This window comes from Ailuropoda melanoleuca, chromosome 3 (genome assembly GCF_002007445.2).
Source record: "Ailuropoda melanoleuca isolate Jingjing chromosome 3, ASM200744v2, whole genome shotgun sequence".
Classification (NCBI taxonomy): domain Eukaryota; kingdom Metazoa; phylum Chordata; class Mammalia; order Carnivora; family Ursidae; genus Ailuropoda; species Ailuropoda melanoleuca.
Window position 1 is genome coordinate 21,621,919 of NC_048220.1, and position 14,254 is coordinate 21,636,172.

Below are 14,254 nucleotides of genomic sequence, written 5' to 3' on the forward strand. Positions count from 1 at the left end.
AGCGATAGGCTCAGAGCAATCTAATTCCAATTTAAGGTCTGCTCTGAATGCTAGCAGACTTCCATGGCAACTTTACAAGAGACCCCTGGTGCGCCTGGCTGGCTCAGTCACAAGAGCGTGCAACTCTCGATCTTGGGGTCGTGAGTTCGAGCCCCACATTGGGTGTAGAGATTACTTAAATAAGTAAAACTTAAAAAAAAAATGGAGACCCTTATCTCCTGCGGCCACAGGGCAGACTGAGCTGAGAATTAGGCTGAGGGTCTGATTATTTGCAGGTTTTTGTAGAGCTTCAAAGGAGAATAGTTGTGCACCTTTGGCATTCTTCTATGGCAAAGCTGTGGCCCTTATAGCAAGAGTGTGGGACCATCAGACCTGGGATAGGAACATGTGGGTGAGAAAACCTGAGGCTCTTTGAACCCCAAATTCTTCTGAGTTCTCCTTAACTGGCAGAAGCAGCCCTGTCCCCCTTGACAAAGTGGACTAGCTCCTCCTTGCTTGGAGACAGGAAAATTATTTCTCTTGACACAGGTGCTTCCCAAGATGACATTTATTCTCCTCTGCACACTCACCACTGTCTGCAGGCCGGTAATCAGAATTAAAGCTCAGAATAGTTTGTATCAGTTAGGGCCCCATCAGAAGACAGAAGCTATACCAGCTACTTTAATAGAGAGAATTGAATATAAATAATCATTAAGCAGGTATTGGATAACTGGAGAGACAGAAAGGGAACAATACTCTATTAGGAAGGTGGCGATTTGTGGGAAGCAGCCAACGCCCTTGTGGCTGGAGATCAAAGGGAAGAGGTTAGAATTATTAAAATGTACAGCCTTAAGTGAAGGAACTCCCGGACCTGAAGGTCAAAGCTCTGCGGAAGGGGCACGACTCTACAGCTGGTGGTGTTTCTGAGCTCAGAAAAGGGGCTGATGGGAATGGGATCCAGATCTCTGGGGGGAAGGTGCTGGTTGAGTGGTGCTGGGGTCTTGGGAGTGGAGATGAAATGCGCTAAGGTTGTTTGAGGGAATGTTGGCAAAACTGCAAACGGTAACCAATTGCTGCTGCTGGAATGAACGCCTGCTGCCAGGGTAACACTAAGATCAGGATTAGAAATATAAAAGACAGGAATAGGAGGCAAAAACAGGGAAAGTAAGCAAACAGGAAGGAGCAAGTCCCTTCTTCCTCCAGCCTTCAGTCTAGCGCCCCCTATTGACAGACCCTAACAGAGAATCAGCTAGCAAAAGAGAAATTGGTTTGCAGGGTCCCAGCTCCAGCGGAGTGTAGAAGTGTGCTTGAAGCCGAGAGGCATTAGCTTCCCAGCTGACATTCAGGTGCGCGGGAGCTTACAGATAGGCACTGTCAGAATCCACAGCCAAGTGGATCCTGTTAGTCCAGAAGAATATAGTTGAGTAGATAGAGTTGAGTTCGTTGATTGGGGGGGGGGTTCTCACTATGGTGCAGGATTTCATGTTTTGGCAAGAACACCCAGAGCTGATCCTAACAGTTTGCTGGAATGGCTCTTTGAAGCCTGACTTGGGGACGGCCTACAGAATATGAAATGGAGATGCCAGACCTTCCTTTCCATGGTGTTGAAGAAGAGGGCAGATAGCTCAGGAAATAGAAATACTAGATAGATGTACTGTATACGGTCTGAGTACCCACTATCTGTGTTCTCTGGAGGGCACAGAGAACACTCCTTTCACTAACATAGCACATGATGCACTAGTGAGGAGAACCAGGCATCGTTGCAAAGCTTGGTAGTAGAAGGTCTCCATAAGCTGTGTTGAAGGTGGGGATGCTGCCATTGGCATGGGCTCCCTAATATCAGTGGGCAAGATGGAATCCCTAGAATGGCAGAGGCCAGGTTGGAAGCACTTAACCATTGGAAACAAAGTGGTCATAATTACTGCAATGAGCAGTCAGGCTATATAAAGTCCCTTTGACCCTTGGATTTATAGTAGTGGCTAATACAGTAAAGCATTTCAAGAGGCAAGAGAGGTAGATAATCAGCATGCTAATCAATGTATAGGTCGTTAGAGTCAATCAAGAGCTTACGGGTTGGGGTGTGCAAGAACCACCACAATGGAAAATCAGATCGTTCATCCATTTCCCAGATCCCAGTATCCATTTATTAAATGGGAGGGACCCTAAAATCCTACTTCATGCAGTAAGCTTTCTTTCTTCAATCCTTTACCAAAGAGACCAAGAACCATTCAACAGAATAACCATGCACTGGTAAAGGACATACTCAGATTTTCTCTTTTTTAAATATTTTATTTGTTTACTTATTTATTTGAGAGAGAGAGAGTGCATGCACATGCATGTGTGAGGGGTGGGAGGAACAAAGGGGGAGGGAGAGAATCTCCAGCAAATTTCACACTGAGCACAGAGCCAGACGTAGATCCAGGGTGGGTCTCAGAAATCTATATTCTTGGGGGTTTTTTGTGGTTTTTTATTTTTTATTTAATTTTTTAGGTAAAAATTTTAATTTAATTTATTTATTTGGCAGAAAGAGAGAGAGACAGCACAAGCAGGGGCAGCAGCAGAGGGAGAGGGAGAAGCAGACTGTCCGCTGAGCAGAAAGCCCAACATGGGGCTCAATCCCAGGACCCTGAGATCATGACATGAACTGAAGGCAGACACTTAGCCAACTGAGCCACCCAGGTGCGCCTGTTTTTGGTTTTTGTGGGTTTTTTTTAGAGAGAGGAAGAGTGCAAGCACAAGCGGGTGAGAGAGTGGGGGGAAGGCACAGAGGGAGAGGGAGAGGGAGAGAGAGAATCTTAAGCAGGCTCTACACCCAGCACAGAGCCCAACACGGGGCTCATCTCACGACCCTGACCCTGAGGAGTCACATGCTTAACCCACTGAGCTGCCTAGGTGCTCCAGGGAAGACTTAGACTTTTCAAAGGTTGATTCATATGAGGTGTGCGCTGACACTGATGCCTGGAAAACCTAAATGCCTCCATGATATTCATATTCTGGCTAGAATGGAAATTGCTTAGGACAAGTGATAAATGGAGCTTTGGCATGAGTCTTTTCTATACCTTAGATTATTTTTTTAGTTCTTTACCATACACTTGAGATAAACATTCTTAGCACCTGGAAGAGCCTTCATATTGGTTCTCTGACCTGTGAAGTAGGGGACAAGTGGAAAGCCTTGAAACTATCTGGAAGCTGTCAAGACAGAAAATCAAAGACAAATACTGTATTCCTGGTTGACTGCCACCATGAAAGACTTGAAACATGCAAGAGGTCTATATTCCCATTCAAGTTATCCTCTGTCCTCTGCAAAGACCAGAACAACACTTTGAATCCAGGCCGTGGCAGACTAGCTTGTACAGACTAGCCCTGTAGCTAAGCAATTAGGAAAGCTGTTTAAATAGTTTTAAAAATCTGTTTAAAACAATTAGAGAGCTGACACAGCAATGAAAACTTAAGAGACTATAAAGAAGGTAAGCTTAGAAGTGGGCCTGACATTTAGCATAGCTTTTTGCTTTGAGGCATTTACCGATTAGTAAGCAGTGGTATAGAGGTTCAGAGAAGCCGAGAGAAAAGCTGTGGCTGAGGGACCATGGGTAAAGCAGAGTTTTAGACAGTTTCATGGATATGGAGGAACAAAAATTGGAGTTCAGTGCCCAGGAAGTAGGAGGGGTTTCTATAAATACTTCCAGGCTTTCCCCTGGGACCCCTGAAGAGTTATAGTTTAAGAACTAACCAAAATAGACCAGTCTTTTAAAACCAAAACCCAGCTTTCAATCAGCTGTATCTCAGACTAAATTGAGATGAGCTGTTCTTACCCTAATTGCTTGCTAGAAATGCATCATTTCTGGAGGAAGATACTATCATCTTGTGTAAGACAATGACTGTACAATTCCTTCTTGCATTTCAGACCTTCCTTCTGAGATGGTTTTTCTCCCACTAAGAGTTATTTTAGTGAGAATTTATTGGTAATACATTCTTCAGTTTTTATTCCTCCTGAAGTGTTTTTAGCTGATTTAAAAATGGGCAAAAGTGAGCAAAAGATGTGAACAGACACTCTGGCAAAGAAGATATATAATAAGCATATGAAAAGATGCTCAATATCACGTATCATTGTGGAATTGTAAATACAAATGAGATATCACTATGCACCTATTAGAATGGCCAAAATCCAAAACACTGCCACCAAATGCTGGCAAGAATGTGGTGGAATAGGAACTCTCGTTCACTGCTGGTGGGAATGCAAAGTGGTACAGCCACTTTGGAAGACACTTTGGCAGTTTCTAATACAAGCTAAACATATTATTACCAGACAATTCAACAATCACTCTCTTCGGTATTTACACAAAAGAGTTGAAAATATATCCACACAAAAATCTGCACATAGATGTTTATAGCAGCTTTATTTATAACTGCCCAAACCTGGAAACAACCAAGATATCCTTCAGTAAGTGAATCGATAAATAAATTGTGGTACATACAGATGATGGAATATTTTTCAGCATTAAAAAGAAATGAGCAGGGGTGCCTGAGTGGCTCAGTCGTTGAGCATCTGCCTTCGGCTCAGGTCATGATCCCTGGGTCCTGGATCGAGCTCCGCATCGGGGCTCCCTGCTCAGTGGGAGCCTGCTTCTCCCTCTCCCATTCCCCCTGCTTGTGTTCCGTCTCTCACTATCTCTCCCTCTGTCAAATAAATAAATAAAATCTTTTTTTAAAAAAAAACAGCAATCGAACAATGAAAAGACATAGAAGAAACTTAAATGGATATTACCAAGTGTAAGAAGCCAATCTGAAAGGCTGTACATTGTATGATTCCAATGCTATGATATTTGGAAAAGGCAAAACTATAGAAACAGTAAAAATATTAGTGGTTGCCAGGGGTTAAAGAGGAGGGAGGGATGAAAAAAGTGCAGTGCAGAGGATTTTTAGGACAGTTAAACTCTTCTGTATGATACCATAACGGCAGATACATGTCATTATACATTTGTCAAAACCCATAGAAGGTACAACACCAAGAATGAACCCTAATGTAAACTATGGACTTTGGGTGATAATGACGTGTCAGTGTAGGTTTGAATCTCAGCTGTATCACCTAGTAGCTGTGTGACATTGACCAGTAACTTAAACTCTCTGAACCTTTGATTTCATATCATAAAGAAGGAATACTACTGTCTTTCATTGGCTTGTAATGAGAATTAATTGAGATAGTGACATAAAATGTTTAGGAAAGTCCTAACCCATTTGAGGAGATCAGTAAATGGTGATTTGCTCCCCTCCCTTGGCGTAACACTGGAACATTGTGAACATTTATTGAGGGTCTATTGTGTTAAATATTAGTGCTACTCTCCAGTATTTCTTTCTTTAAAAAAAGATTTATTTATTTATTTATTTATTTGAAAGAGAGCATGTGCATGAGTAGGAGGATGGACAAAGGGAGAGAATCTTCAAGCAGACTCCCCGTTGAGTGCAGAGCCAGTCCTGGGGCTCGATCTGCTGAGGTGGTAACCTGAGCTGAAACCAAGTGTCGGACCCTTAACCGACTGAGCCACTCAATTACCCCTCTCCACTATTTCTGACCTTTCTCTTTTTCTGGACACGTGGGAGAATTGTATTTTCCTTGCCTCTCGCAGTTACTCGTGGCAGTGTGACTTGTGCTAACTAATGTGATGTGAAGTACTTAAGAACTGATGTGTGGTTCTCCTTGTTCTCTGCCAAGGGAATTGCAAAAGCAGTTGTTGATATGGAGTCACCATAAGATGGAAGGATTCTGGAACGCTGAGCCAACCCACAGAGGACAATTGCCCTGAAGCGTTGCCCAGAGCCACACCCACAGGAGACCTAGTGTAATTTAGAAACAAACTTGTTGTGTCTTGCCCCTGGGATTCAGGGATGATTTATTACTGCAGCATCACCTAGACTATTCTGACTGATATATACACAGAGATGTATCAAATGGACCTGACAATGTGGCAAAGTAAAAACAAGAGCTCTGACAGAGGAATGTTCAGTCATGCAGGGCACTGAGAAGGGGCAACTAATCCTGCTGGGCTAGGCAGGGAAAGAGAGAGGAGGCAGCGTTTGAGCTGGACTGTGAGAGCCCAGAGAGAGGGGTGAATGAAGACAGGAAAGTTACACATTCCCTGCTTGGGAAAAGATGGATGTATGGAGGCAGTGTGGGCAGAGGCACAGAGGTGAGAACATTCATGGGGGTATTCTGGGAAGAATAAGACTAGCATTCCTTACGGAATGTTTTCCACATGGAACATTTCTTCATAGAATGTGTGTCCTTCAACACAGTGCTTTTCTACCATAATTTATGTAGGAAAAATGTACTTATGTCCCCCAAAGTCAATGCATTGTTTAGCAAAGTGGTGATGGGGAGCTCAACAGAGAAAGTCTTTACTTTCTTTCCACATATAATCGGCAGCATATCAAGGTTCACAGGAGATCATTGGAAAGGCTCTGAAGGTCAACCAGGGAGACATGTAGTGTGTTATATATACAAAGCAGCCATATTAGTGGTTTCATGGTCAGGAAGTAGTGTTTCAAATATTTTACCACCATTTATTAAATAACTAAATACAAAAACATAAATTTAAAAATATTTTGCAATCTCATGTTAGGTTGTTGCTTACATTCAGGCGTCTGTGGTTTGTGTTCTGGAAAATTGGTTGATTTTGGATTGAGAGGTAATGCACTAAAATTTTTCCACTAAAAATAGTGGGATTGAGGCTCCTGGTTAGTGTTTTCTTGCATTGTTAAGTGAGAGATGCCTGTATTTCTATATGACAGGGCTTGGAGGGGGCAGAGCTATGCCCTGTGAAGGAACCTAGCCCTGAGACAGTGAGCCCGACGGCTACATATACAGAGATGTATCAAGTCTATCAGAGGTTTTTATGCCTTGTGACATGTGGACATGAGTGTACTTTATCAACAGCCCTGACTCCACAAGCATGGGGAGAACCTGAAGTAGGGAGCGGTGCTGGCTCAGTCTAGCTGAGAGCCAAGGGCCTCCACTGAGGAGTGGGGACAGAGAAGTGGAACAGGAGAGACATTTCAGAGGCTGAATGGTGGATGGAGGGCACAACGGGTTAAATTAAGTCAGGGAGTCATCCAGAAAGGTGATGGGGAAGTAGTTGTGGTTATATTAGCCAAAACAGAGAACCTCAGAGGAAGAGGAGAAAGAAAGACAAAGAGGAGAAGCAGCGGCAGGTTTAAGGGGGTGAGGATGGCTGACAAGGGTGACTTCATTTGGACACATTATGTCAAGATGTTCTCTGGGAAGGGTCCTCTGTGTCCCTCCAAAACTCAGCCTATTAGCTCACACCGGCTCCTCTCACTGGGCAGTCACAGTGACATCACTAAGATAGAGTGAGTGGATACTCTGTTGTTGAGGTAAGCTTTGAGAGGAAAAGCAAGGCTTAGGAAGGTAGTCCTGTAACCTGGAGGCTGCCACGTCCCTCTCCCCCGACGCCCTGGTCTCTGGAGCCACATGGTCAGCAGGCCTGGCTGAGGGGCCCGTGGATGTGACCTGCCAGGGGCCATCTGGATGGCTTTGCTTCTATAGGGAAAGTAGAATCAGCTTGAGGATCATAGTTTCTGCCTTTAAAACCCTTGGTACATCTAAGGAGTCCCATCTGGGTTGATTGCATAGAGAGCGGATTGCTTTTAGCTTCTCTGAGCCCTGGTAGATTGTAAGAGTTCATGAGTGGGGTTTCAGGTAGGCTATTCCAGTCTTAAATTCACCTGCACTGTCCTGGACCTTCATAGAGAAGTGGGAAAATAACCTTTTTTTGAGAGAGAATATAAGTCTACAAGGGCAGGGAATGTTGTCTGCTTTATTCACTAATGGGTCCTACTCCCTAAAACAGTCCTGGACCAGATGGGAGCTCAATAAATATTTGCTGAATTGAATTAAGCTGACATTCAGTTTCTTCACAAATCGAGTTTTCTGTTTCCTGTCAGTTTCTAGAGCAGTCAGCATGGTGCTGTGCTGGCCCATCTTCCTCTTCATTGGCTCGGCTCCAACTCTCAGGGCTTGGTGGACACACAGTTGGGGGTCTGGGCCATGGCAGAGCATTAACCCCCATGCCTGGGTTTGACCTGGAAAGAAACCTTGTCTTCTTACATGGAAGGACTTGCGTTCTCTGACCTGAGGCTCTAAGTCTGACTGCTTTGCCCCCTCTCCTGTGCTCAGACACAGTAAGAGGGGTTGCTTCACACAGACAGCCGAGTTTGACCCACACAATCCATGCAGATAATGCCTGGGGTGGTGACACCCATCAGTAAGGCGCTCCCGCCCACACCTGTAACTGTATCCCAGCAGGCAGTGTAGACCCTGTGATCAGTAAACGAATGAAGGAATCAGTGGAATAGTTGAATATTCTTATTGGATCTCTCTCCAGTTCTATCTCAGTTTTAAAATATATTTTAAAGAACATACTTTCTGGATCGTTGAGAAGTTTCCTCCAGCGGAAGACCCTTCAGTTATGGTACTGATTGTCGGAAGCAGGCAGACTGGACTGCTGTTGCTCTATCCCTGGGAATACAGGATGCTGGGACCCTGTAGAACCCAATCATCTGAACAGACCTGCCTACCAACTTTCCGGGCCCTCTTGTTGTGAGATGAGGAAGAACTCTCTCACAGTGCTCTGGGTTCCACCAAGAGGGTTTCTGCCTCCCTCCCTGAACTGGCAGTGGGATTGGTCTGCCAAATTCTTCTCACTGGCCAGGAAGAGACCTAGTTACAGATTTTTACACTCTCCTCCTCCCAGGAAAATCCTTGAAAGTCATGTTAATTCTCTGGCCAGTCCTGGAAGTAGGTTCATTCACTCATTCATTCATTCATTCATTCATCACCTACCATTTAACCTGCACCCTCCCTGTGTCTGGTACACTGTGGTGAGGAAACCATGCTCAGCCCCCGCCCGTGTTCCTGCTGCCCACATCCCTGTCACCAGGGAGATGGGAATGCTCAGCTAGCACAGGTGCAGACGCTCCCTCCGATCTCAGCGTGTTTTCACACAGACTGTGCTCGCTTCAAGAGGACAGAGGTGCCTGGGTGGCTCTGCCAGTTAAGTATTGGACTCTTGATTTCGGCTCAGGTCCTGATCTCATGGATCGTGAGATTGAGCCCTGTGTCGGGCTCCGTGCTCTGCTGGAGTCTGCTTGGATAGTCTCTCCCCCTGCCCCTCGCCAGCTCATGCTCTCTCTCAAATAAATAAATAAATCTTAAAAAAAAAAAGTAGGACAGAGGCCAGCAACGAACTGAATCAGAGTTGTTTATTTTTGTTTTATTGGAACATAGCCCAATCTGATATAAATATTAATTTATCAAATTCTTAATCATTTCATAAATAAATATTAAGTTAACAGACATTTTACAGAATGTTGTGTTAAATAAGGTTGAAGTACATATTTATTTTGCCTGGAGCAAACTGGAGGAAAATACTTCAACGATCGGATATCTGAAATATGTCTCAAACATTTTATTTTTATGCCTTCTGCTTGTGTGAGGTGGTAAAGTAGGAGAATGCCTGAAATATCTACTTTGCCTCTGAAGTTCAAGTCTATGGATCATTAAGGCCCCACCGTTGGTTGGCTCTCATTCTCATTGCAAAAGAAAACATTCTTCTTCTCCTCCAAAATCTTTCACTACAATAAATCAGTTTTGTCTCAACTTTCTGTTGTCCACTCGGTGTTTATGACACCAAGAAACTCTTGCAGGTAGTCTAGGAACTTTTTTACTCTCCATCTCTCTCCTGCACACTTTTTCTGTGAAAAGAACAGACAAGAGGTATTGGAGGAAAACCGTCAGTTCTTGTCAAAACAGGCACAGCCAGACACATAGACTTAAGTTTCCAACAAATGTCTTTAACTTACTTTTTGGTGGTCTATGCGTTGTTTTATTAAAGACAAGTTTCGGAATAGTTTATCCACAGCCTCCCCTTGTGCAGTTTGGTTCTTCAATATGTCTATACCCTGAAAGACTTCTTCAATGCACAATTGGTGCTAAAGGAGGAAAATTTTTAAAAATATAAATAATCAAAACAAGCTATAAAAATTTGGTCCAAAATGTTAGACTTTGTTTTGTGGAGTTTACACAAGTTCCCTTCTCCCAAGTGTTTTTCACTTGTTTCTTTTCCAGTTAGGAAACCACCTCATACTGACCTATAATTTCTTCCTTTTTTTTTTTAAGATTCTATTTATTTATTTGAGAGAGAGAGCATGAGTGGGGTTAGAGGCGAGGGAAAGGGACAAGCAGACTCCCCACTAAGCCCTATGTGGGGTTTGATCCCAGGATCCTGAGATCATGTCCTGAGCCAAAGGCAGCTACTTAACTGACTGAGCCACCCAGATGCCCTGAGCTATAGTTTCTATAAGTAAATGACATTTATACAATTACTGAGGAGTTTGACAAATGATATAAATTAAATGCTTAATGAAAAATAAATTAAGAAGTATAATGCAACTACATTACTGATTTACCTCAAATCAGAGTTTCCTCTGACAGTTCTAGCGTATTTTTATTCTATTTAGACTAATGATATCATATCTTTAACATTTTAATATAACCATGACATACTCCAAAGGTATACAATTCCATTAGACTTAAAATCATTTAAATATGTGGAAATGACTATTAATATAAGACTTCACTGTATATTTTAATGTCTACTGACCATAATTCTAAAAATATAACCCTAAGTTGCTAGTATTTTCAGAAAGACTTTAAAGTAAGGAAAGCCAAAGATAGAGGTGAATGGAGACAAGGAGGCACCTCTCACCCAATGAGGAATTTTTCTGGAAAGAATGTCTGACATGAGGCTCTTTGAGATGGAGAACTGGCAACATCAAAAAAGGGCCTGATCCAGTTGCTTAATGGATTCTACTTAATATTGTAGAGTCATTCCTAACACCATTCCTAATATTCATAAGCACATACATTCACATCCACACACATAAAAACAAAATAGATAAAACTAAATCATTCTAATGTTAACTAATGCTTTGTAGCTTAGAATACGAAACTGATTCATGCAATCGTTTTGTCAAATCATAACTTACATTTTTATGTTCAGGAGTAGGAATCATCAGGTTCTGAAAAGGAAAGGAAATACATTCATTTTAACATATTGTAAGATTCATAACTTTTAATATAATGCTTCCTAGTAACATAGTTACCCATTATATATTACTAACACTCATAATTTCATTATTAATAACAGATCTTTAAAAATTAGCCTGTGATTACCCCTGCTTTTTAAAGACTGTAGGAATCAAAAAGAAAATTACCCCGTCTCCTATCAGCAGAGTTCGATGAGCGGAGAGCAGTGTCAAGGTCTCTGCCACCAGTCCATTCATGGTACTTTCTACAGCAGTGACAGAAACATAGGCAGCCCCAAGAGCTAGCAAACTCAAATGCAGAAGCATTCTCATAGCTCTCAAACGCTCAGTGTTTGTCTTGGGCAAAGAAAGTGCATAGTACAAGATTGCATCCTCAACCAATTTATTCTCTATCTTTGAGGAAATGAATAATTTCTAACAATCAGATAGAGGATGCCTAATAATGGCATATCGTAATACGAAATGTTTCCAATGCCTTGTATCTTAAAAAATAATTTTACCTTTATCTTTTAATAATTATAAAAATCCCTATTTCCCCCCCTTTGAAAACATTTTCTATTACAAAGAAAATCTTTGGGTCGATACATCATTGCCTCACATTTGCATTTCTTAAAATCAGAAAATGGAATTTCCTCTTAAAGGATGTGTGTAAAAAGGAGAAGTATAATGCACACCACTAAATTTTATACCAGAATGTATAAATATTGGGAAAGTCTTTTTCAGGTTGACCAAATTCTATCACTGTTGTTACTAGACTGATCTGTCTTAAAAGGAATTTAAAACACTTGTGTGAAGATGGTGATTAGAGCAGAGACCATCAAAACGTAGCAGGGTCAAGTTCGCCGGCAACTAGGTTAGGCTCCTTCCTGTTGCAAATGACCAAAAACCTAACCCCAACCCGTTGAAGCCCAACAGGGAATTATTAGATCATACAACCAAATGGTCCAGGGTAGAGGCTCCTTTATATCTTGCTTGCCTTGGTGATTCTTCCTTGGCTCCCTTGTCAGGCAGCTCTCCCACTGTGGTCCCGAGATGCTGTCACATCTCCTGGATCTGTATGTATCCTGTTCCTGAGAAGCAGGAGATAGCAAACTGTGCTTTCTGATTGCTCAGTCAAAAGTCCTAGAATTCAGCTTCCTTGTGACAAAGGACTCGTGTTCACCCTTGAACTGTGGTCAGAGGTATGGGTTATACTGATTGGCTCTCCCTGTAGCTGGAAGCAGGCTTCCTCCCACCCAAGTTGCTAGCTGGCTGTGCAAATCAATGGAATATACAAGGTGTAGCACAACAAAGGTGGTGGGGCTAAGTAACCTGCAGCATGGAATGACCTGTCTAAAGGTGGCAGACCCTCCTCAGTTTCAGCCCTTGGACTTCTGTGGCGAAATCATCCCATTTTTTAAAGAAGTCAGAAAGCCTGATTATTAGGCATAACCTCCTGATTTTTAAATGCTGGCAATTCATATTAAAAAAAACGATATAGGGTACCATCGTGCAGCTTCTGATTTACAGTATAACTGTGGGTCAAGTTGGAGGGCTAGTTATTTTAAAAAAAAACCCTTCTATTCAAAATAATATTTCTCCTAAAAATATTTTATTATGGTAAAATACACATAATGTAAAATTTGGCATCTTAACCATTTTTGAGTGTACAGTTCAGTAGTGTTAAGTACACTCACAATGCTGTACAATCCATCTTGCAAAACTGAAACTCTGTGTCCATTAAACGGCAGCTCTTTCCCCTCTCCCCAGCCCTTGGCAATCACACTTCCACTTAATGTCTCTGTGAATGTCACTAGTCTACGTAACTCATGTAAGTGGAATCATACGATATTTGTCTTTTTGTGACTGACTTATTTCACTTAAGATATCTTCAAGATTCATCCACATTGTAGCATTTGACAGAATTTCCTTTTTAAGGCAGAGCAATGTTCCATTGCATCCATACGCCACATTTTGTTTATTCAATCACCCGTCAATGGACATTTGGGTTGCTTCCATCTTTTGGCTCTTGTGAATAATGCTACTATGAGTGCGGGTGTACAAAATTATGTTTCTTAAAATGTTCTCATAATTCATTAACTTTTCCTCTGTGAGACTGATCTCCCAAAACTGACTTCAAACTCTGTCATAGCGAAGACTATAAAATAGTGTATTTGAAAGACCTTTATTAATGTAAAATTCCATACGAAAGTTAATTATTTTCATCTCCTGTGCAGAAGGAGAACTCCAAGTAATTTTTGTTGATATTCCACCCTCAAGGAAGTGAAGCATCATCCCCCTGAAGTGTGGGATACACAGTGACTTCATTTTAAAGAATACAGTATTGGGGGCGTGCCTGGGTGGCTCAGTCAGTCAAGCATCTGCCTTGGGCTCAGGTCACCATCGATCCTGGGATCGAGCCCCACATTGGACTCCCTGCTCAGTGGGGAATCTACTTGTCCCTATCTCTCTGCCCCCCCCACTCATGCTCTGTCTCTCTCTCAAATAAATTCATAAAATCTTTTTTAAAAAATAAAGAATATAGTATGGGAAGGCGATTATAAGAAGAGGAACTTTGCAATGGAGAAACCTGGCAAACCTCAACCAGGTGACCAAGGTCAACATCAACAGTGATAAGTTACATTAACAGCAACAACTCTTAACATGATGTAATGAGAATGGCATTTTATCTCTGTGGTCTTCCTCCCCAAACCCGATAACCTCTATCTAACCATGAGAAAAACATCACACATATCCAAATTGAGGGAGAAAATACCCGGCCAACACTCCTTAAAACTGTCAAGGTCATCAAAAAGAAGCAATGTCTGAGAAACTATCACAGCCCAGAGGAGTCCAAGCATGGTGACTAAATGTAATGTGGTATCGTGGGTGAAATCCAGGAACGGAAATAGGACAGTAGATAAAACTAAGGAAATTCAAAAAAAACCCCAAAAAAACAAAAAAAAATGGTGGAGTCTAGTAATATGCCAGTGTTGGTTCTTCGGTTGAGACAAATGTACTATAGGAAACTGGGTGCAGGGTACACAGGAACTCTCTATAACATTGTTGCAACTTCTGCAACTCTGAAACTATTTAAAATAAAAGTTTATTAAAAATAATGTTGCAGGGGCGCCTGGGTGGCACAGCGGTTAAGCGTCTGCCTTCGGCTCAGGGC

The 14,254-nt window shown here is 42.2% G+C and overlaps 2 protein-coding genes across 2 annotated transcripts in view; one reads left to right on the forward strand and one right to left on the reverse strand.

The window, feature by feature from the left end:
• Positions 1-14,254, forward strand: part of RAD50 (RAD50 double strand break repair protein) — a 136,451-nt gene that overhangs the window by 26,905 nt on the left and 95,292 nt on the right. The gene's annotated exons all lie outside the window — the stretch shown is intronic.
• IL5 (interleukin 5) lies at positions 9,633-11,412 on the reverse strand. The gene is made up of 4 exons (XM_002912898.4): positions 11,269-11,412; positions 11,041-11,073; positions 9,856-9,984; positions 9,633-9,747 (listed from the first exon to the last, which is right to left on the reverse strand). Exons 1-4 carry the CDS (start codon positions 11,410-11,412, stop codon positions 9,649-9,651), a joined length of 405 nt encoding a protein of 134 aa, XP_002912944.1. The 3' UTR covers positions 9,633-9,648.

Coding starts and splice junctions, on each gene's coding strand:
- IL5 (XM_002912898.4), bottom strand. CDS start 11,412: ATGAGAATGCTTCTGCATTTGAGTTTGCTAGCTCTTGGGGCTGCCTAT. Junction 11,074..11,268: donor CTCTGCTGATAGGAGACGGG/GTAATTTTCTTT, acceptor TTTCCTTTTCAG/AACCTGATGATTCCTACTCC. Junction 9,985..11,040: donor CTACTCCTGAACATAAAAAT/GTAAGTTATGAT, acceptor TTCCTCCTTTAG/CACCAATTGTGCATTGAAGA.